At 42.6% G+C, this 23,889-nt stretch overlaps 3 protein-coding genes across 7 annotated transcripts; 1 reads left to right on the top strand and 2 right to left on the bottom strand.

Moving 5' to 3' along the window:
* The first annotated feature begins 157 nt into the window (after positions 1–157).
* Positions 158–22,024, top strand: LOC108157780 (arginase-1). Its single transcript, XM_017289973.2, has 5 exons — positions 158–532; positions 649–852; positions 919–1,105; positions 20,092–20,191; positions 21,526–22,024. The coding sequence occupies exons 1-5, from the start codon at positions 313–315 to the stop codon at positions 21,883–21,885; spliced, it is 1,071 nt and encodes a 356-aa protein (XP_017145462.1). The 5' UTR covers positions 158–312; the 3' UTR covers positions 21,886–22,024.
* On the bottom strand, positions 5,626–15,538 carry LOC108157790 (protein elav). 5 transcript variants are annotated; one of them, XM_033387189.1, is made up of 3 exons: positions 15,263–15,538; positions 13,218–13,518; positions 5,626–11,755 (listed from the first exon to the last, which is right to left on the bottom strand). In XM_033387189.1, coding segments are annotated over exons 2-3 (1,503 nt in total). In that variant the 5' UTR covers positions 13,219–13,518; positions 15,263–15,538; the 3' UTR covers positions 5,626–10,253. The 5 variants fall into 5 exon arrangements, with proteins under 5 accessions (XP_033243080.1, XP_033243085.1, XP_033243089.1 ...); XM_033387194.1 differs by lacking the exon at positions 15,263–15,538 and adding an exon at positions 14,452–14,607; XM_033387198.1 differs by lacking the exon at positions 15,263–15,538 and adding an exon at positions 14,152–14,382.
* LOC108157772 (endoplasmic reticulum-Golgi intermediate compartment protein 2) lies at positions 21,923–23,889 on the bottom strand. The gene is made up of 3 exons (XM_017289961.2): positions 23,455–23,889; positions 22,571–23,392; positions 21,923–22,498 (listed from the first exon to the last, which is right to left on the bottom strand). The coding sequence occupies exons 1-3, from the start codon at positions 23,573–23,575 to the stop codon at positions 22,104–22,106; spliced, it is 1,338 nt and encodes a 445-aa protein (XP_017145450.1). The 5' UTR covers positions 23,576–23,889; the 3' UTR covers positions 21,923–22,103.

Raw genomic sequence — 23,889 nt, 5'->3', positions numbered from 1 at the left:
AGAGAGAGAGAGAGCCGTACCATTGTCATTGTCATCGTTGTGGTTGTCGTCAGAGCCAGGATCAAGGTTATCTGTACTGCCTTATCTATTGCTGGCACAACATCCAGCTTCCAGCTTCCATCGCAGCTCAGTTTGATTCCATTCCATCCCAAGTCGAGGCAACCTTCACGCGGGTTAGCACCGATCTGAACTGTCGCCAGGCATTATCAGACGCTTCCCTAACATGATAGTTGTCATCTGGCAACATTGTGGTCGTCGTAGTCGTCGTCTCCGCCTCAGTTGAGCGGTTTTAAGCGAAGCGAGCAGACTATCATGTTGGGAAGTCGAAACTTAGCCTCAAGGTGTGTGCGCCTGGCGCGCTCGAAGACCACCACCAGCAGCAGCTCCAGGGCTAAGGCATCCGTAGTGGCCGAACAGAGTCTGGGCATCATCGGGGTGCCCTTTGCCAAGGGCCAGGGCAAGCAGGGCGTCGAGCTTGCACCGGACCTGCTGCGTCAGAGTAATCTGCGTCAAGTGCTCCAGAGCAGTCACGGTGAGTAGAGGCCCAAACCCAAACCCAAACACAAGCACAAGAAAAACCACATTGAAATTGAAATTAAATTGCATTCTGAAACTTTATTGGCATTGGCATTGACGTTGATTGAATAGATGGACTGGTGATCCGGGACTATGGAAACCTGCAGTATGCCGTGGATGAGACGCTGTTGCAGCAGCAGCGCGTCCACTACCATCATATCCGCAACTACGCCGACTTCATGGCCTGCAACCGGGCCCTGATCGAGCAGGTGAAGATAATGTTGCAGCAGAACTCCCAGTTTCTGGCCATTGGCGGGGACCATGCCATCGGTTTCGGTGAGTACTCGTTGTGAATGTCTGGGTCGGCCTGGGTCTGATCCGCCTTGGTCCACCCACCTGTAGGTTCTGTGGCCGGTCATCTGCAGCATACACCGAATCTGTCTCTGGTGTGGATCGACGCGCATGCGGATATCAATCTGCACAGCACCTCGCAGTCGGGCAACATACATGGGATGCCCGTCTCGTTTCTGCTGGAGCAGCTCCGCACCACCTGGCAGCATGCGTGCCTCGACGAGATCGCTCCCAACTGGTGAGTGCCACATCTCATCTCTCCATCTATGATCTCCACCTTCTCTCTGAGTGTGGCATTGATTTATTTATTGGATCTCTTACGTCTAAACAGATGAGGGCTTACGGCTATGGTATGGCTATGTTTAAGATTGCCTTTCAGTTGGGTCTCTCTCTGTTTTTGGGGTTAGGGGTGGTGGGAAGGGTGGGGCATTGGCGGGGGGTTGGCAACAATCGCGCCTTATCACAGTTGGCTTAACGGTCTAGAAATATTTGTTTTTAGATTTAACTTTTTGATTTTCTTTCACTCTCTCGTTTTTGCTTTGATTTTTGTTTTCGATTCTTTGGATTTTGATTTGTTTTTTTTTTCTTCGTTTTTTTTGTCTAGTTATTTTTAGTTTTTCTTATGTTTTTTGATCTGCGTTTGCCTCAGTCTTTGGTATAGTTGCTATCAACCTTTCATCGTCTTATTCATAAAGTGCTTTATAATTAAATATTGCTTTTTGTTTGGCAGTTTAGTCGTTTTGCTTCCGAGCTTGGAAAATTGTGGGCTTCAATTCTATCTAAATCGAAACAACGAACAACGAAAAACAAGTAACAGAAACGAATATAGAACGAAATCCGAAATCGGATCTGAGATCACCCAAAGTCAAACAAATCGTGTGGGGCTTAGGGATTCCCCTGAAATCAAACAAAAAGTAATTCGAGCTCTAAGATCGATTCGGCTGCGCTTCGATCTCTGTTCTATATAGTACATATGCTTGTATTTGGAGCTCTAAGCTAGGTTCAAACGACTATCGGAGTACATTTAAGGCTAATACACATACATGACCTCAACGGGATGGTGTCGGAGGGGCTGTGCTGCATGGATTGGGTTTCGGGTGGGTGATGGAGATGCTACTCAAAAAAACAAATCAAACCGATTGAAAAACACCGAAAACTCAAAGTCAAATGTTAAAATGATCGCCTTCTTCCGCGTTTTTTACCATTTTCTTTTGAGGAGATAACTTCTTAAATTGGAAATCAAACTGAATTGGGGAAATATAGGCATGGCATGTTGGTATTCTTATAGTACAGTTAAAGAAAGAGGCAACGTAAGAACAGATCACAGATCCACATCACAACGAGCGGACAATGCGGAGGAGAAACGAAAATCGAAATCGAAAATCAGACTTATATATGTACATGACGACACATCACACAGTTCTCTCAGAAAAACCAAAACAAATACTTAGTTACCCTCTTTTAGGGTTAGTCTTTTCATCTAGTGGTTCTAGGTCAGGATTGTGGATCGGGTGTGGGTGGTAGTTAGTGAATTGTGATGTGGATGGTGCATTGCTTGATCAAAATCAAATCTAGAAACTAGAAAAAGCTCTCTTGGAAATGGAAAAGTATCTGTGATTCGGGTTGTTTTTCATCTGAAGTTACAATAAGTACGTAATGTAATATGTATCTATGTGTGTGTGTGTGGTTGTGTATGTGTGTGTGCGTGGGTGTGCTCTATGCACTATGTATGTAGGGTATGTCTTTATGTACATCATATGTACATACATCAATCGATGGGGAAGTGGGAGCGGGATGGAGTATGGGATATTCGGTGGTTTATGCATTAAATAATTACAATCAATATTAAAGATTAAAGTATCAATGAATCAATAGAATTACACAATCATTATCGGTTTTAATCAATTAACCAATTAACTAATTTAATCGAAGAAGAAATGTGTCAAGTGTTTCTATTTTTTTTTTGTTTTTTTTTTCTTTTCTTTTTGGTTTTTTTTTTTTTTTTTGCATAAATTCAATTGAAAATCGAACGAACAACAAGAACACACGCCTGAAAATAAATCAAGAGAAAGAAACAAATTAGAAAATGCTTTATAAAAATATATATATATATTTTTTTTCTTTTTTGCTGCTGGTATTTCTTGTGTTTCAGCTATTGGGCTACAAATAGATTAATAAAAGGAGAATTGAAACCATTGAGTGAAATCATCAGTTACGTTCTTTTGAATGCCGACAAAATGTTCATTTGGGGGGAAAAACGTGTGCCAAAAATTGTACACAGCAGAGTTCTGCTCGGATCAGTTTTTGTTCGATTGAATGGTTCTATGAGGTTGTGGGTGGGTGGCTCTCTGCCCCATCTTCTGCATCGTGTCTGTCTGTTCTTCCTCCGATTTTTTTGTCTCTCGAAATTACTTACCGAAAAATCAGATGAAACAATAAAAGTATGTGAGGTACAACAATACAACAATAACAACGGCAACAAGAAACAACGAACTGAAAAGATCTGAAAACGAAAATCAGCTACGAACACGAATCGATACCCTGGGAGAGATACTGGCGCGGATGGGGAAAGTAGTACGGGTACGAAATCAACAACTCAAATGTCAAAATCAGATCGGATTCTCCTCCTTCTAAGCCATTGTCATATATTGCGATATTTAGCTTCCGGCTCATAGGTACAGTGGGACCAAGAAGCGTACGTTCAAATTACACTGAGCGAAATCATAAGAGCATAAGGGCGAGGGTCAACTTTTTAGCACACAACCAAAAACTGAAAAAAATTTTGGGAAGAGAGAGAGAGAGAGAGAGATAGTGTCCGTGTGTGTGTGTGTGTGTGTGTATGTGTCTGTGTGTCAGTGTGTGATGCACCGCAAAAAAATATTTATGTGTTTGAGAAACGAATACCAACGAACAGAAAGGCAAGGACAAAGATGGGACCAGAACAGACCAGAGCTAATTAACGGAAAAAAGGAAACGCAGTGGAATCGAAACGGAAATCGAAATGGAACTGAAAAAGAAAGGAAGAATCTACATTTGAATGGAACTTGAACAGAAAACTGAACAGAAACATAAATCCACTTAGAAACGGAAAAAAAAACGAAATTTAACAGAGCTTGAAGTCAAAATTGAAGAGCAATTGAAAAAAAAGAACCAAGCGGATACCAATACGATTTGATTAGCTCAAAATAAATGCGTAAAGTGAAAAAAGTATAGTAGAAACAGACATCAAATTAGAGAAATGGTGAAAATAGAAAGAGAAAAGAGACAGATTGAAAGGAGAACATATAAGAACACATAGAAACAGAGTTTCAACGGAAATGGAAAAAGTATAGGAACCGAAATAAAGAATGAGACACAATCGAAACAAAATAGAGCCTGGAAAAAAATCGAACATATCTGAAGGGGGAACGAAACTCCAATTGAAACCTCAATCAAAGAACAAAATTGAAAACAGAATCGATCAAAATGAAAAGTTTGGTGTGTTCTGATATATAAGTACTATATAGAGAGATATATATATGCAAAAAGCAAGAAAAACTCATAATTATATATTTTGAAATACATTTATAATATTAATATCTTCTTTTCTCTTTTGCTTGTATTCATTTTTTTGGTTTTGTTATTTTTTTGGTTGTTGTTTGGTTTGGTTTTGTATTGTTTCCATTTTGAAATATCATTTGAAATGTGTGATAAATATTATTAATTAATCGATATAAATATGTTAATAAAATAAATTAAATAGTTTCATCCTCATCATCATCGTTATCATAATAATCTTTATATATATATATATTTATATATATTTCATTTTTTTGTTCCTGTTATGATTATTAACGGTATCATTTGTGTAATCGTATCGCTATCGTTATCGGCATCGGTATAGCCCGGCGGTAAGGCCCTTCGAAAATGATAGAAAAACTTCGATCTAGATGTGAAACAAATCAGGTTGTCAATTGTTTAAAAAAATTACAAAAAGGTACAGACACAATTAAGCAAAGATACAAAGATACAGACTTAAAAATCATACAATCAATTACATCTTAGTCCGAGCGAGGCGCAACTGTACTTCCGCCGCAGGCGTTCAATCTCTGCTCTCTGGCTCTGGCTCTGGCATGACTCGGCTCAGTCGCAGTGCCACTAAACTAAACTAAACTAAACTAAGAATAAGAATCGAGATTCGTTAAGCATAATGGCATTACACAAAATTATAAGTACGAGTATACCCCCGTTTTGCACACAAATAATATCGCATCTTCTAAACCGAAAGAACAAAACATCCGGAAATCGTTTTAATTGGAATGCATTTGAGGTTGGGTTCTTTGGGAGTTCCTGCCTTAGAGAGAGTGTCGCGTGCGAGTCGGGGGATTATGCTAAAACTAGGCCTAGGACTAGTACTGGGGGAATGTCTTTGTCTGAGATCAATGGGTTCCGATGGCTTCTCAGCTTGACTAGCTCTGTGTCAGTTGGTTGGTGTATGTGTGTAAAAAGAGAGACAAATATAGGTGGAAAGAAAGAGAGAAAGAGCGGTATATAAGGACTGATAGCACGCCCTTTAGGCTGTGGTCCAGGTTCAAGTCCAGTGTTCAGGGTACAGTCCACTCGCATTTTATGATAAAATCTCGGTAGTTTCGGAAAAAACAAATGAAAAAAGAATTTTCAGAAAAGAAAGGCAACGAAAATGATACAACAGAAATAAACGATAAATAAATAAATATTGAAATATTAAAATATATATAAATAAAAATAAGTATGCGAAAATTTTCATCAAGTGTTTCATTTATTGAAAATTTTTTCGTTTTGGCTTTTTGCTCTTGTTACGTGTTCGGTGCGGAAATTAAATGAAATAATAAGTGTAAACGTAAATATAATGGATATAATCATAGTCGAGCACGGTTCCACAATTAGAGTTTGCTTTAAGTTAAATCAAAAACCATAAAATACATAAAAATGAAACTGAAAAATAAAATCAAACTAAATCATAACATAATCATAATTGTAATTGTAATTGTCATTCGATTTGATTTGATGTTCCGATTTGTATGGATTGTACATCGCGTTTAGGTACATTTCTAAAAGTACTACTTGTTCTTTTACAAATCGAAAGCCAGCTTGAAACAATGTTAAAAATTAAATTTGGATCAAGAAAACATAAAATTATAAAATACAAAATTAAAATTAAAAATTAAACAAAATATAAATTTTATAGAAGGGCCAAAAGAGGGAGAGGGAAAAAGATATAGCTGGAGGAACGAGTGAATTGAAACATTGGTCCAGAGTTGCATCTGGTTGTGCCACATAGCGGTCTCGCTTTCTCCTCCATCTTTCACCATATTCTCTCTCCCGCTGCATTTTTGGGTTCGTGTGTGGGTGGGTGTGTGTGTCAAAGTGTGTGTTTGTGTGTGTCAAAGTGTGTGTTTGTGTGTAGAATTAGCCTATATTCTTCATCAGGTTCCTCTTCGCTTTGGTCGAAAACCAAAGGAATATCGAACTCAAATTGCGTTACATTAAATTACATAATTCATAAAAAATACAATAAATAAGTTTGTTCTGTTTTCCGCTCTTGTTTACGTCGGTTCTTTCTCGTCGGTTGTTTGTTCGCTCACTTAAAATACGTAAAGAAAAAAGTATGAGAGGTATAAATATAAATAATATGCATATCCATTTGAACAGACATAATGTACATAGAAAATGGCTTACACTTGTAAAAATTACACGCAGAAAAAAAAATGATTTCTTGTATAACTTGATCTTGTTGTTTTATGATTTTATAGAATATTAATGGGGTTTAACTGCACGATCGTTGCCGATCCTCCGATTCCACCTTTCGTATCCTTCACATTCTTTTTTCTTCTTTTTTTTTTTGATTTTTCTGATCCCTATTTTTTTTCTTCATTTTTGTTTCTTTTTTACTTACTGAAATTATAATTTGTAATTGTTAGATTGAGATGCATGAAATGTGTTGCTGTTGTCGTAAGTTGCAATCTATTGCACAAAAATTACAATTAATTAAATCATTGATGACAAAAAAATAAGCATACATATAGATAAGGTAAGGTAAAGAATGGGTTAATTCAAATATATATATATGAAATATATATATATATAGCAAACACATATACAAAGATATATATAGATAAATATTCACATATATGTACGGGCATATGAATACGAATACAAATTTTAAAAAATCACGCACATTATTCTTCAGTTTAAACGGATTTCTTAAAATTGCATTGCACTTTCCTCTATATGATATACATACTATATATTCATATCTGTATTATGTGTCGTGTGCTATATAAATAAACTAGCAGATTGTTTAAAAATGTATAGCAGGGCAGAAACAGCAAGCAAGCAAAAAATCAGTAGAAGAGTGTAAGGACTTGATCTCATTACATTACTTTTTTGCTTGCTCTCTGCTGCGTTTTGAGGGGCGAGGGAGTGTGGGCTTGGCTCAATCAATAAATCAATCATTTCGCTATGCTTAGTTTTAGATATAAATTGTCTTAGTACTTTTGGTTTGATCTTCAATTTAACTCTCTCTCTCTCTCTCTCTCTCTCTCTTTCCTATCCTTTACTGCTGCCTCAAATATTCTTTCAAGCTTCTCTACATCCACTTTATGGTGCTCCTCTTCCACCATCATCATCTTCTTCTCTTCATTCTCTTCTGACTAGATTTCTTGTTGCAAATTTTGTTCAAACAAACAAAGAAACAAAAAATAATTCCTTTTCTTGTTCAGCCTACAGTTACAAAAAAAAGGTACTATATTTAGGGATATATGGTAAACATATATATATATTCTATAGAGCTAGGTAGATTAATCATAAGCAGAATTCATTGGCTCCACCTCCTCCTCCTCCTTGCTAGGGATTCGGTTCTGTTCGGTTTGGTTTTGATCAAAACTTAAGTTAATAATTTTCACTATTCGGGGAGAGAGAAATCAAATTCGCGCACTCTCATTGGTTGGGGAAGGGGCGAGGGCGGGGTTCAGGGTCGGGGGCTTGTCTATAGTTTCATAAAGAAATCAATATAGATCAAAACACAAAAAATTGTTATAAATATGCATGGTTTGGGTTTGGGTTAAGGTTTGGTTTGGTTTGGTCCGGGTCTGGGTCAGGTTTATGTAGGATTTTGGATGAGGTCCGTTCTTGTCAGGATATGGGTTCGGTTCTGTTCATGGATCTGTTCGGGGTATGCGTATGCAGGAGCCTCCATTTCCGATTTATACACAAAGCAAACAAAGAAATCAAACAAAACTTAATCGAAATACAGAATTCAGAATCGAAATCATATATGGCTTACAATATATCTGTGTGTAATTGTGTTCTTCTTGTGTGTCCACTCTCTCGCTTAACAATCAACAGAAGCAAACAAAAGTTCTCAAGTGAATAAAACTGATGATAAATCAACACAAAAGTTTTTGGGGGTTTGGGGTAGTACGGGTGGATGTGCTAGGGGTAGGGTTCTGATCTCCCATCTCGTTTGACTTCTAACTTTTCGCTTAACTTACTTTGCTAGAGAAAACGCTTTGCTAATGCTTTTGTTTACACCTATGTCATACATAATTTTATCCGTTTCATTTTCTTTGTTTTCAACTTTTGTCATATAAAAATGGTTTGTTGTTGTTTTTGTGGTGGCTGTACTTGTTTTTTTAGTTTTTAGTTTTTATAGTTTTGTGCTACGCTTTTGTCTTTTGTTTAAACGCTAAAAAAACTGTGTGGTTTTAGCAAATATTCGACGCTTACTTGCTCCTTGAACTATACATTAGATAAAGTATGTATGTATATATATAGGTTGCACGTATCTATATCTATATATCAAATATATCATATATCCATATATCCATATAGATGCATGCACACACTTGACATAGTTTAAGTATTAATATTCACTAACAATTATTTACTTTAGTAAAACATTTCAAATTTGCGCATAAATTATTGTATTACTCTTGCTTTTCTTTCTTGCTTTCTTCTTTCTTTTTTTAGCCAAGTTTTTACAGTTCTAACTGCTATAATGTGTGTGTGTGTGTGTGTGTGTTCGTGTGTATTTTTTGTGTTTGTTTTTGCTTGTGTGTGTGTAAAGGACACAAATTTAGCTTGATCTGGGTCTGGCTTTCCTCTCATCTTTCACATCTCTCTACTCCCTAATCTCCACTTTAAATGTCAAGAAACACACAAAAAAAGCACTAAAAAAATTTGTAAATTTTTATACACATTTAAATATGTATGTATATGTAGGTGTATATCTATATGGTAGACATATAACTATCATGCGATTAGATATATATATATATATATGTATGCATATATATATACACGTATATTTAGAAGTATTGAACTTTTTGTTGCACATCGCTTAAGTATGTAGCTTTTTGTTTCTCTTGTAATACTGTAGCAGCCTCCATGTTGAGTATACATATACTATATAGAATCTTCAAATACTTTGCCAGAATCTCCCTGCAGCCTCAAGCCAAACCGATGTCCTTCGGACACACACACACGCCCTATATTGTAATCATATAGCCTAGACACTGAACTCTATTAGTACCTTCTCGATATTCCTCGCTAATGGTAGAAAAATTTTAGAGTGTAACTAACAGATTTCTTGCCTGTTGCCAGTATTGGTTTTTTGTTTTGTTTTGTTTTGGAAGATTTCATTGCTGTTTTACTTAATGTTAATACATTTTTAAAATTGTTTGCTTGTTTTTGTTTCCTTTTGCTAGTTTGGAGTTTGTTTTTAGAATTAAATGTATTTTCTTCAAGTTTTCTTTGGGGGCTTTACTTCGTTTTGTTGATTTCTTTGTTATGCTTTATGCCTTCATCTACTCCTTCTTCTCCTTTCTACTCGTATTACTCTCTCTCTCACTTCAGCTGTTTCGTTTTGTTTTAGTTTATGATTCTTTACTTAAATGCTAAACAAGAAGAATTTTGCTATTGCAACGGTTTTTTGGCGGATGATTCTTTGGGATTTGGATTGGATTTTTTGGGGGATTTTAATACGGATTACAGGGTGTTCAGGATTTACGAGGATGGGCCGCCCCTTTCGTTGTGTCGACGCTTGAGAGAGAGTCAGTGTCAGTCCTCCACCTCCTGCTACCCTTCAACGAGGGCTCTTGCATTTACTTTCTTTCTCTTTTCTCGTTTTTTTTTTTTTTTTGGTTTCGTGTGTGTTTTACACATACTCTTTGTTGCGCTTAGTTACCGTTATACCATGCATATTTATATATGTGTGTTGGTGTGAGTGTGGTGTTTGTGAGGTTGTGTGTGTGTGGGGGGCGGGGGCGGGGGGTGGAGGCGGCGTAAGGGAACTGCGGATGTGGGAAATATAGTGTAGACTATATGTAATTTCGGGCCTCCCATCCTCGCGGATCGGGGATCATCTCCTACTTGGCCTTGTTGGTCTTAAAGCTGACCTGAAGTACCCTATTGCCCATAGTGTAACCATTCAGGGCGCGGATGGCCATTGCCGCCTCGTCGTAGTTCGTCATGGAGACGAAGCCGTAGCCCTTGCACTGATTCGTTGTGGGATCCTTGACGATCTTCACGGATTGCACTGCCCCGAAGGGACCAAATAGCTGCCACAGGGCCGCCTCCTCGGTCTCGGGCGCCAAATTGTAGATGAAGATGGGATAGGCGCCGCCTGGTCCACTGGCCAGCGTGGTGGCTGCCGCCGCCGCTGCGCCCAGTCCGTTAGGCAGCATCACATCCAACATATCGCCAGCCATCGGCGAGAAGCGTGCCAGCCCCTTGTTAACCGGCGTGTGCATCGCGCCACCGATGCGTCGCACCAGCTGCGGATTGAGGAACGCGGGCAACTGCGGCTGTATGATCTTGCTGGTGCTGCCGGGCGTATTGGAGAACTTCACCACAATGGGATCCGTGCAGCTGGAAGGCGTTGTGCCGTTCAGGGCGATTATGGCCCGAGTGGCCTCCTCGCGCTTGTCAAAGCGTATGAAGCCGACACCCTTCGTCTGGGTGTCGTTGCCGGCGTTCTGCAGGATACGCGACGTGATGATCGCACCGAAGGGCGCGAAGATAGCCTCTAGCTCCTGCTGAGTCATTGTCTTGGGCAGCCCAGAAACATACAGATTGGCGCCCTTGATGGCGTCCGAAGAGGGCCGGGCAAAGGAGACCTTAATCGTTTTATTCTGCAAACGGAGCCCATTCAGCACGTTGACTGCCTGCTCAGCGTCCTGCGGCCGCACGTAGTTGACGAAGCCATAGCCCAGGCTCTGGCCCTTGCTGGGCGCCTGCGGATTCAGCGGGTCGATGTAGACCTGCGACTTGTCACGTATCAGCTTTACGGACTCGATTTCGCCCACGCTGCTGAAAAGCGAGCGGATCTCGTCCTCCGTCATCGTCTGCGGCAAGTAGTTGACAATCAGGTTTGTGCGCGTCTCCGTGCTGCCGTTGCTCCCGTTCTGCGGCACTCCGGAATTGCCGTTGGTGTTCGGCGGAGGCTGCGGCTGGGGCACCACCGCTTGCTGGACCTGCTGCTGCACTTGCTGCTGCGCCACCACTGCCTGCACTTGCGCCTGCTGCGCCTGCTGCTGCTGGACTTGCTGTTGCACTTGCTGCGCCTGCTGCTGCTGTGCCTGCTGTTGCTGGGCCACGGCCTGCTGCTGCTGCTGGAGCTGCTGCGTGACGGCGGCGGCGGCCGCGGCCACCGCTTGCTGTGTCTGCTGCTGCTGAACTTGCAGGATCGCCTGCTGCACCTGTTGTTGCTGCTGGAGCTGGGCGGCGGCGGCGACAGCGGCCGCATTCTGTACCGGAGCGGTGGCTGCACTAGTGGCTGCCACGGCCGCAGCAGCGGCTGCACTCTGCATCAGTTGCGCCTGTGTGTCCACTCCGCCGGCGGCTCCTGTGTTGGCCATCATAAAGTCCACTGAGCGGGAGGCAATCGGTGGGGTTGAGTTGAGTTGAGTTGGATGTGACGATGGGGCGATGGCGGGACCAACGCAGGGGAAGGCGTATGGAAAGAGTAGTTAAATGTCAAGATTAAACCATTTGCAAGTTGTGTTAGTCGTTCTACAGCTACAGTTTAAGTACGGGGTTAGTTAGTTCTACTTATTAGTTCTACATATTAGAGTGCCACCAGGGATGTAAATCGCTTTAAGGCGTGTTTTTCAGCCCTGGTCCTGGGGTTAGCTCTGGGGTTAACGGTTAGCTGAAGGAGCTTTGCTCACTGGCGCCGCCCAGCGGCCCACTTACTTGTTCTATCTATCACTTCTCTTCTACCAGTCACCCACGCACTCACTCACACACTGACCCGCTGCTGCTCAGAGGCCAAAGCACTCACAAACAAACACAAAACACACCTCGCCGCTGTGGAAAATAACTTTTCTAATTTTTGCTTGTGCTTTTTCCTTGATTTTTTTCTGTGTTATTCTTTCTTTTTGGATGCCGTGTGCCTCGATTTGGTTTTGCCTTTAGCGTTATCTGTTCTTTTTGATTCAATTCTGTTGCTGCTGCTATTGCAATTGCCTCTCCTCTCCTTTCCGTTTCGTTTCTTTTCCGCTGCAAGAAGAGATCCGCTGCGTACCAGGCACACGATGCTACTGAGCGCAGGAGCAGGTCCTGACCAGGCTCTTTCATTCAATGCTCTTTCTCCCCCTTCTGGATACACACACACACACACACATAGTTGTATATATCCCTGCCCAACCCAGTTATGTAATACGGGAGAGAAGGAAGGATATAAAAGCGCACCCCTTAATGAAAGGAAGGAAAAGTGCCGAAAATTGTGTTTTCAGCGAAAAATGAGCAACTGCTCGTTCGTTCGTGCTCGTGTAACCCCCACCCACCCTATACGCTCTTGACCCGGTGTGTGTATGTGCAGGCTGGCGCAACGCTGTTGAAACCAACCCTTAGAACCGACCAAGAAGCAAGTTGTAATAATTCTATTGCAAAAAAAAAAAAAAAAAAACAGGAAACTTGCCGCTGCTTAAGGGTGCAGCGAGCATTACCACCCCACGCTGTTACATTTACATGGATGTGGCAACGCTGCAACAGTAACGGTAACGACTGTTGCTTACGGAAGTTCAGTCTTAGTTCAATGAACTATTTGGTGATCGGAACTGATCAGAAGATCAATCGAACTAGTAGTTCACATTGGCTCACATTGAACTATGAGCAGTTTCAATTCGCACCTTTTCTTGAATGAGGACGAAAGAGTCAAAAGGTCAAATGAACGCACGAACACACACACACAGACACAAACTATCTTTTCAGCAATTTCTGCACCGCACTCTTTCAGCAATTTGTCCTTTTTTCTTACTTATGCATACATATTATACATACATAAAGAAAGGAAAACCCTCTCTTCTTCCCCATCTTCAAATACTCACTTGTTTTCTGTTTAGTTGATTAGAGCCGGGTCGTTGAGGGGTGTTGGGGATGAGGGAGGTTTTCCACGGGTTTGTATTTGGCTGCTCGATGGCCAGATAATTAAGGAATTAATATGCGCCTTCTATTTCTCTCGCTGGTCTTCGAATCCTGGATTTACGCGCCTGCGCTCTACACGGCGCTGCCTCCTCTCGTTCAATCTCCTTCTTCCTCTCTCAAACTGGTCCAGGCCTCTCTTCCTTTTTTAGTTTTGTAAGACCAATAAATGAGCGCTGGCCTCCTCGAAGTCGCCGTTGTTGCCGTCTGATGTGAACAAAAACAAAAAAAACGGTAAAGAATAACAAAACAAAAGTAGCGGTAAATTGTTTTTGTGTGACTTTGCTTGATCGGTAATCGATTTTATCGATTTACAACCACACCATTGGGAGGGGGGAAACACACATTGGGAGTACGAAAAATTGCATTTCACTCGAAAAAAATTAACGTCGACAACAAATGTACATATGTGCATATATCGCGGTACAAATATTTTTGTTGTTATACAATTTCTGTTCCACTAAACGGATGGATTGCTATTTTTGCTATATTTCAATACTAATGCTGATTCTAACTATCGCTCTCTCACTCTCTCTCTCGCTCTCTCCTTTGCTCAGTGGCTGCTGCACTGATTTTCATAGGATGTGTGTGGCGGGAAGAGAAGAACGCCGGGAACAGTGGCCATCCAGCTTCCCCCTCCCTCACACACTCCTTTCCAAAATACAATGTATGGCTGCCTCAGCTGCTATTGTTATTATACATACATACATGTGTATACATGCATGTATACCTATATGGCTGCGTGGGTTTAAATTAGTTTTTTTTATAACGAAACAGTATGGCACGCACACAAACAACGAGTCAGGCACGCAGAGAGAGGCACTACTCACACACACTTACAAGCACTTAGTATCTATAAGTTTTATTTTGTGGTTGTTGTAACTAAAGCAATCGCTTTGCTTTTGTTTTTGCCTTAATTTTTGAGAAACATTTTTTTGTTCTGCGTAAATCTCCGGATTTGCGGCGGGCACATGGATGATCCGATGCTGCTTGAAACTGTTCTAGTTTTTATTTCCGCGCGTTTTCCACGCGTTGCGTGTGTATGTGTACAACTACAGTACATGCATGGGCGTTTTGCTTTTTATGGCAACCGGCGTTTTGTTTACTATTAATATTCTTCACTTTTGCGAATGCCCTCACCTTCCTGCCCCGACACACACCCACTTCAGTTAATGGACAAAATGTCTACTACTTTTAGCGTTTTATTTTTTGTTGTTTCTGGCTCCGTACAATGCTCCTTGCACCATAAAATCGATATGCTAGCTGCGCCCTTTTCACAGCACTAGCGGGCGTTCGCTCTCAGCCAAACCACACAAACAAACATGGGAGGCAAGACATGCTAAATAGAAGGTAAGGCAGTACCGGCTCTCCGGGGACCATAGCTTGCTTGCCCTCACCCACCGTTCTACCAGCTATTTAACATACCCTGACGAGAAAGAGAGACACTGGGAGAGAGAACGTTTACAGATACACAGCACACAGTGCGATGGCAGCGTCACATTAGCAATAGATTTTTACACCACTACTACTATGTAGAGGGAGCGAGAGGGAGAGAGAGAGAGATATCTATCCAGGCGCCCCACTGCCCAAAAACGATCACTCTCAATCCCAATCTCTCTCTCTGTATCTCTCCCTCAACTTCTGACGCTTCCTCTGTTTTTGTTGTATGCCAAATTGCACATTGTTTAAATTTTTAAACTCAGAAACACACACTATCGGGAAAAAACCATGGATATATACATGCATATGTACATATGCATGTGTACACTCGAATATGTGTATAATTGCACAATTATGCAGCGCCGCACGTTCATTTTGGCAAACAATTTTAACAATTTTTCGTTTAGCAATTTGTTTTCTTTGTAGTTGCCACAGTTTTTGTTGTTGTTTGATAGAACCCGTTTAGGTTGCACAAGACGAGAGCGGAGTCCGGTATCCAAGAGATTCTTACATTTCTTTTTGCTGCTGCTGCTGCTGCTATTGCCACGGGATTGGGTGTCCGTTCGATTCCGCTAGTTACTTTATATTGGAGATTTCTTGCTTGTTAACTGTTGTTGTTCAACTGTTATTATTTTGCACTACATTCGAGAAAAAAAATCAATTGCAAAAAGAGCACACATGGAGCACGAGATTGTTAGGTGGCAGCGCGGAGCGGTCGGAACTACTTTTCTGAAATCTGGAAAATTCACGTTGCTTCCTCGTCCGCGGCGCCCAAAAGATTGAGGCGGCAAGGCCAATTTTGGAAAATTTATATTGCTTCCTATTCCCTGGCGCCCAAAAGGCGGCAAGCAGTGGATTTATCGATAAAAATACCCGATAAAAATAAGTAAAGTACTTCTGACCCTCAGAAATATACAGAAATATACTTTCTCGTTGTCCAAATATACTGCAAATATACCGGAAAAATACCATTCATATTCCTTGATTTTGATATTCGGCTTAATATTACTAGCTACTAGGACCTTAAGCAATCTATTTACATACATATATTTTAGTATGTAATAAATTTTCATTATTTCATTATTAAATATAAAATGCTCTCCCGCCCGGGCTGCCGTAAGTCGGCCTATCGATATAATGATCGATCAGTTTTCTGGCTTTACAAAGATTTTATATGTATTTTTATATATTCTCGAGCATATAAAACATGTGTTTCGGGGAGATCGGCCAAGCTGGAAATCAACGCTCTCTAAGCGTGATCCAGTAAGGTCGTCAACCGTTTTATGATGCACGCGACCATTATGCTTGCCAAATAGAGACGAGCAGCAGCAGTAGCTAAGGGCTGTTTGGCGTGAGTACGTTTTCGTTTTTGCACTGTCGGCGGTACGGGACTGTGTGTGTAGCAACCACCAACGCTGGCAGCTCTAGGGTTGTTTCCGCCCTGCTTTAGAATGTTACACCCTCTACCACCCGGCCAGGACCCAGTTCCAAGAGGCAGTTCAATTTCAACTCCAATTCAGGCGTGCGTGCACGCGTATTGCGTGCGTGTGCTTAATTCAGCACTCTCTTGCACACACACAGACACCCTCCTCCCCCTATGTACTTCCTGTTCGTGGCCCCCACCCATTTCCATGTGCTGATTTTTATGGTCGCGCTACCCTGTTTTCAGGCCACGGCTAGCCTGTTCCTGTTCGAATTCACGGACTGAACGGGCTCGCGAAATACAATAAAAATTGTCCTGCTCCTGGGGGGTGGTTTTGCCCTTTGTTGGGCGACGACGAGGAGGGCGAGGGCGAGGGCGACGGCGATACCGGAGATGCGGATGCGAACTCAGACAGATCGGCGTCGCAAGTGTTTTGTTTGCAAGGAATATAATTATGCATGTATGTATGAGTACATACATATTTATATCCATATGTACGAAAGCACGCCGCAACTTTCCCCGCAGTAATCAAGTTATACATACACTTTATTTAATACATAGGTTTTTATCTAATTCAAATGCAGAGTGCACCACACGTGTTTATAGATGATATATTGTCATAAAACCTTGGCCTCTACGGGGTAATTTCGAGCTTTCTGAGCTTAGCCGTTTCGACTGTGCGGTGATCTGTAATGCGTATGTAAATTCGTAACCATATTTTTGTATACAATTAAAAAAAAAAAAAACGTGCTGATTTTATTTTGTAATTTCCTGTGCATAAAAAAACATGTCCAGAAATTAGAACAACCCGAGGACAACCAACAAAGTGTTTTTTAATTTGTGAGATTCTACTGTATATGTATATACATATATATTTAAATATATGCATGTAAAGATTGATATTCGATGGGTATGCACATAAATTCAGCTTAGTTCTTATCTAATATCTAATTTTTCTGACACAGTGCGACAGAGATGACAGAGATAGCTAATAGACGTCACGTGCTTGATGTTGGCTCTTTCTCTCTTGAACTACTAATCCTCTACACCCCATATATGTACTGTATATACGCTGCTCTATCTCGCTCCAGCGCAGCTTCTTTTACCGGTACCCAACTCCTACCCTACCCCAACCCCAAATAGTAGGCAATAATTTTCGTGTCCGGTGAAAAGGGTTGCCTAATCCGGCCAAAATAAAACAACAACAGAATATTACAACAATGCGGGATTAAAAAAGCAGAACCAACACAAGATTACAATAATGCAGGGGAGAATGTAAAGGCCTGGGGAGGGGAATGGCCTCAGATGGGAGTGGAATGACGTGACGTGAAGTGGAGTGTAGTCGAGTGAAAGGGAGGGACACGCACATACAAAACAACCGTTGCATAGGGAATAGGTAGGCGTGGCCCACCCTTAAGCGAGTGCTTTCGTATAGCCAAGTCCCGGGAATGCGCCCAAAAAGTCTAGTCTAGGAGACAGTACAGCTCGGGGCAGGAACGGGAACAGGAACAGGAGCTGCCATGATTCATCCGAGAGCATATTCATAAGCATATGGGCAATGCAACCCCCTGGTCTGGTCTGGTCTGGTCTGGTCTGGTCTGGTCTGGTCTGGTCTGTTTGTGCATACATATATTTACATAACGATCCTCGGGGCGCTTTTAACTTTGCACGTCTCACTGCACATACGTGGTACTACTCGTAGGACCTCAGCAGATCCGATACCGATCCCTCCGCAGCTGATTCGGACAGATGCACTTTTTCCCCGAGACTAATATTAATAATCATAGAAATTACCATAAGACACAGGGTCAAAGTCCAGGAACAGAGACCCAAAAACCCAGAGAGACGGAGAGAGAGTAAGAGGGCGAATGAAAGAAAAAATGAATGGAGGGTTGGATGAAACGATCGCAGGACATTCGGGGACACGCTGCATGCCATTTGAATCGTGGCATGTGTTTCCTTTTCTCTCCGTCTCCTTTTGCCGTGTGTTTCTGTTTTTGTTGTTGTTGTTGTTTTTGTTGCCGTTTTTCCTTTACAAATTTTTTCGGCATTGTTCTTTGACTTGATCTGCAGTCTGCTCCCGTTCTCATGCCATAGCCAATGCCAATGCCCATTCCCATTCTGATTCCCACTCCACTCCACTCCCCTCTCAGAATCCGATTCGGTTACAGAGCCCAGGGTTGGGCTGCCTGCCCGCCACCTGGCTTACTAATCAGGATCACGAATGCCAAATGACAGTGCCTGGGATGGGAGGGTGATGGCGAAGGAGGAGCAGAAGAAGGGGGAGTTGCAGTTGGAGAGAAATATTGGCCTTTTGACTCGGGAAAATAGGAAAAACTAAGAAAAGTCTTGGTTCTACTAAAAAGATTTTCTCTCATCATTTAAAATTTAAAGTTATTTGGTGTTGGAAAAAGAAGAAACAGGAAGGGTAACAATTTAGCTTCGGAGATCCATAGCTTCTTATATCCTGATATAGTAATCCGATTCAGATCCGTTTTGGTGAAGTTTAATTTTATTATCTTCAAAAACAAAAACTTCGAACCATCAATTCTATGACAGCTACATTGATGCATTATGCAATTGATACAATTTGTTGTGCTCCAAATCATATACATACATACATACATATATAAAAAGAAGGACATCCTTAAACAGAAGGTATTTAAATAATACAAACTTAGTGAAATGAAATAAAATTAAATTTGACTCAAACATTTACAGCCCATAATAATCTTACTAGGGGGCAAGACGCCTGCACACTCGCTCGTCCACCAATCTCCGTCTCACTCGCTTAAGCAACAACAAAAATACCCTCGAGGCGTACCCTCGGGGCGTAACCCCTCTTATCAAGAATTTACAACGTGCAGAAACTATTTGGCGGTCAGACATTTACTCTTAAAGACATAGACTCTTTGATAAATGAATTGGAATCAAATATAATCATATAATAGAGAGGGGCACTGAAATGACGAGTGTCATTGCACAGAGGTAGCCACATTGGTAGTTCTACTGAGGTTGCAATTACCCAAAGACTATACACTACTGTGTTGCATATAAGCGTATGTACAATATAGTATAGACTATACAATACTGTATGGTATATACGACAACGTACAATATTGTATAGTCTTTGGATTAACTCTAGTTGAAAACATTAATCAAGAGCCGCCATGAAGACGTGAAATGAAATTTCAAAATATAAAAATGTATTGCATATGTCTTTTTAAATTATATATATTTACTCTTGAAGTTGAAACGGAGACTGGATTTAGTTCTTGTTTTTAGCTATTGTTTAGTTAAACAAAAAACGCATATCAATATAACGTTTTGGCCCTTTATATGTACATTTTAAAATAAAAATTCGATCAATTAAACTAAGAGGTACGCAGGAAATCCATAAAGAGATCACCGATCAAAATAGACAAATTAAGTGAAAAGTATTAGAATATGACTTAGATTACAAACAAACGAGTATAAATAAGAGAAATATAGACAGTTTTGCTGTAAAGAGTACCATGGATTTCTTAGAGACAAAGAAGAGAGTAGTACAGCATATGGGGATCTCCTGAATGATCGTCACCGCCGCCTGACCTAACACAACCTCAATTCTGCAGAAAAAAAAAGGCTGGTGGCTTGGCTGCACTTAGTGGACTTCTCCTGCTGCTTCCTTGGATCTTTCATATTGCTTATTCTTCTGTTTCGGTCTGCCTATTCAACTGGAACCCACGACTATTTGTTTACACACCACTCGTCAGCTGTTTTGAGGTCCCCCCTCCCCCATCCACCCCATTCTTTGGTTCTCATCCCGATCCCTATGCCTATCCGTATCCCACCGATCGATGATGTGTGACTCTGCCTAATGCTCTTAGTTTTTTTCATTTTCTCATTCTTGTTATTCGTCTTGTTTGTCATTTCAGTTTGCCGAAGGATCAGTTGGTTTACATTGGACTGAGGGACATTGACCCCTACGAGGCGTTCATATTGAATAAATTTGGAATACGCTACTATGCTATGGATGTGAGTAGAAACCAAATACCGAATGCCGAAACCAGCTAGGAAGAGAATGAAAACTGAGAGAGTGTGAATAGAAAGGGAGCGAGCGACACCTAGGTAGAGGAGGTAGAGGAAATGCCCACGAGTCGTCCTGCCAGTTGTTTTTGTAAAATTTGTAAAATTCCGGTTTCTATAGCTCTCTATCTCTAACTCTCTCGCACCTCTACTCTCCTCGCAGGATCAAATGACACGATCGTGCGTGACTGCCCCGAGAATTACATAGCATGTCCTGGTGCGCACTGACCTGTGTGTGTGTGTGTGTGTGTGTGTGTGTGTGTGCGTGAGTGTAATGTTGTAAGCTTGGCATTTATAGGGGTTGCCCGAGCAACATATCGACAGGACAAACACCCTCCCTACCGGGTCCTACCCCAACCACTAAATCTGCCGCCCCACTCCACCAGGAAACCAGCGATGCCTACCCCGTCCATCCCATGCCATCCCCCGTTAGGCTCTGGGTACTTCCGATCGGTATAGATTGGCAATGGTGGTGGTGGTTATAAGGCTACATGGCTATATGTACATATGCCCAAAACGTGCGCAGCCACATCCGTCGTTCGCATCCTTGTCAGCTCTCGTTGCCCATTATTTATGGCTCGTGCAAAATCCAAGTCTGAAGTCTGTTGAAAAATGGTTTAATGTTCGCTCCCGATATCCAGAGCTGCAAATTTATTATAGCCTCATTATATTCGATCGATCGGTATGGGCGTATGGAATGGGGAGAGGCCAGTGGTCTTGCAATTGTAAATGAAGCGGGGCTGGGACTGGGCTAATGGCTGCTCTGCTGCTGGTACAGTTGGCCATTGAATGCTGCTAATTGAAGAGCCAATCGTGTGAGAATAATGCTGATAGCGTAATCTGTTTGGCCATACATATGTAAGAGCATGCCGCCATTGAATGATTTCCGAGCTTTATTTGCACTTAAGCTCAGAGCGACCTTTACACTTGAAAAAAAAACTTGACATCACTAGAGGCTGGAAAGAAAAGAAATTACACAAAAAAAAAATCAGATTCCAATTCTTACTGCGCAGAGCTACGATTTATAAATAGAATAGATTTCCCATAAGAATAGAAAGGCTGGATATATCCAGAATATAATAAAGTATATTTCTTGTGGTCGAAACTGCATCGTTCTTTGCGTTCTTTAAGCAATCATCATCAAAGCTTTTATCACCGCTACCTCATTTCCTACAAATACCCTGAACGCCGTTAGCTCTCTCTCCCTTTCTGTCGCTGTCCATCGAAAGCTTCCTCTTTGCTCATAGTTATTTTCATTATTTCTCTTTTTCTGTGTTCTGCAGACAATCGATCGCGTGGGTGTGCCGAAAATCATCGAGATGACCCTGGATGCTCTGAATCCACAGAACAAGATCCACGTTAGCTTCGACATCGATGCGCTTGACAGCAACGTGGCGCCCAGCACCGGCACAGCCGTTCGCGGCGGCCTCACGTTGCGCGAGGGCATCAGTATTGTGGAGGCGCTGCGGGACACAAAGAGGGTGCAGGGTGTGGACCTGGTGGAGATCAATCCAAAGCTGGGAAATGAACGCGACGTACGCACCACCGTCGACTCCGGCCTGGAGATCCTCAAGAGCATGTTCGGCTATCGGCGCTCTGGCCACTGGAGTAACATCGATACGGGAATCCTGGGAAGCGATTGAGGCGGACATCCCGCACACAAGAAAAACATCTTCACCATGAACTTATCCATATTTATGTACAATAATTAATGTTTCATATTTCGTTTGTTTTTTCGGTTTTTTGTTTGTTTTGCGAGCTTAATAAAATGTATTAAGAGGAGAAAGAGAGATTCGGGGGTTGCATAGCCTAACGTGGGGATGGGGAGGGGAACTGCAGATTCGACCTGGGCCGATCCGATCTAGAGGCCAGGCTTGGGCTGGGCCGTGGGCAGATACGCCGAGATGTCCACGTTGGCCATCCTGTTGGCCGTCTGCAGCAGCTCGTTGACGGGCACCGCTGGCTGTGGCGCGGCTGTAGCAGCCAGCACCGGGTCGACAGCCACCGCTGCACTGGACGGGGCCTTGCCCAGCCGCTGGTAAAGGTTCGGGGCAAAGGTTCGCAGTAGGCAACGTCGCAAGCAGAGCAGCAGGGCGTTAATCGAGCCCGAGATGACAATGATACCCGATATAATGGAACAAAGGCGAATAGCGAAGGTTACCAGATGGTCGCGATCATTGCTCACGACTATCTTCAGCGCCGACCAGTCGTACTTGAAGTAAATGCCCGGCGAGCCATAGGAGTTCCGCTCGGAGTCTGTAAACGAAACGGGAAAATAAATTGGTCGAGGCAACATGTACAGCTGGCAGAAATCAGTTTCGTGCTCACCTAACTTCCGTACATTCTCGGTTACGGCATATTGAAAGGTATTGATCGTGGTGAACGTCTGATGGATCTCCGTGGGCACCACCTTCAGAAAGTATTGCACTGTGGTGGCCTCTTCGTGGATGATGCTCTCGTCACCCTCCAGCGGCTGGACAATGCGCCGCGAGTACTGCCCAAAGCTGAGCCGATTGATGCGGTGTGTGAAGTTGGCCGGCATGCGGCGAAGCTCAATCACCCAGTGGTCCTCAAACAGCCCCACCACAGGCTGAGCGCCGCCCACTAAATGCAACACGCCGGCCACCTTGTTAATGCCCAGAGTTCCGTGCAGGCGGCAGGCATCAAACTTTGTCTCCGGCTGGCCATTGGGTAAATGCAGCTCTAGGCTGGCGGGCAGAGCACCTGGGGGCGGAGCCACTATGGCCGGGGCTATGGCCGAACCGGCGGTGGGGTCACCCTTCATGGGATACGGATCGCGCATGATGTCCTTGAAGAACACATCGGCTACCGAATGGAACTCCTCGCGCAGATAATGGTTGGTCATCTGAATGGACTGGAAGTGTTGGCGATCGTTGTCCGACATCTTCCACCATACGCCCTCACGCTGCAACGTGCCGTAGGCGAAGACATCCTGCTGCGTCTCGTCCATGAGGTCGACACCAGAGAGGGCGACGCAAGGCATGGCCACTGTTATGTCTACGTGCATCTGCACCTGCTCGTCCAGGGAAATGTCCGGCTCGAACTGGTACACTATGTCCGTTTCATGCCAGTAATAGTGCAGCTCCGTGTAGACCAGATATACTATCAGCAGGCGGCTTAGCAAGGACACTGTTTGGGGGGAAAAGACGATAATAAGCTGCTAGTAAGAATACAAAAATCTTCAATCTTACGTGTCCCGCCTATTTCCGTGGTTTCTGTGTACTTCTCTGGTACTTTCTTGAAGGCATCCAGATTCCTTGCAAAATCCAGCAGATTGCTCTTATCGCCGCGATACCGCAATGTTGCCGTCATTTTGCTTGGATGAGAGACGAATGTGTGTGTTTGTTTTCAAGCCAATTGAATCGCTTTAATTGCGGCTCGCTGGCGGCATGATTGCCACGTACTCCAAGCTCGCGCCTCAGCCCACCTTCTTTGTCGCCAAGCCCCCACCAATTCCCGCAGGCATATGCGCTTGTGTGGGCTTATGTGTGCCGTTTGTCGGTCCACTAGGACTATGGCTTGGCCAGTCTTATCTCGAGAAATTGTAATTTTATCAAAACCTATCGGTGAAATGTCACAAATAATTTAATTGCCGGTTACAGAATCAGCTGATTTGATTTAAACCA

Source organism: Drosophila miranda, chromosome XL (genome assembly GCF_003369915.1).
Source record: "Drosophila miranda strain MSH22 chromosome XL, D.miranda_PacBio2.1, whole genome shotgun sequence".
In the NCBI taxonomy this organism is placed as follows: domain Eukaryota; kingdom Metazoa; phylum Arthropoda; class Insecta; order Diptera; family Drosophilidae; genus Drosophila; species Drosophila miranda.
The sequence above is the reverse complement of the archived record's forward strand: the minus strand, read 5'-3'. Positions and strand labels throughout refer to the sequence as shown.

Bases quoted from the DNA above. Each gene is read 5' to 3' on its own strand.
- LOC108157780 (XM_017289973.2), top strand. From the start codon at position 313: ATGTTGGGAAGTCGAAACTTAGCCTCAAGGTGTGTGCGCCTGGCGCGC. The intron at 533-648 runs GTGAGTAGAGGC...TTGATTGAATAG, and splicing joins AGTGCTCCAGAGCAGTCACG to ATGGACTGGTGATCCGGGAC. The intron at 853-918 runs GTGAGTACTCGT...ACCCACCTGTAG, and splicing joins GGACCATGCCATCGGTTTCG to GTTCTGTGGCCGGTCATCTG.
- LOC108157772 (XM_017289961.2), bottom strand. From the start codon at position 23,575: ATGACGGCAACATTGCGGTATCGCGGCGATAAGAGCAATCTGCTGGAT. The intron at 23,393-23,454 runs GTAAGATTGAAG...CCCCCCAAACAG, and splicing joins CACGGAAATAGGCGGGACAC to TGTCCTTGCTAAGCCGCCTG. The intron at 22,499-22,570 runs GTGAGCACGAAA...TTTCGTTTACAG, and splicing joins CGAGAATGTACGGAAGTTAG to ACTCCGAGCGGAACTCCTAT.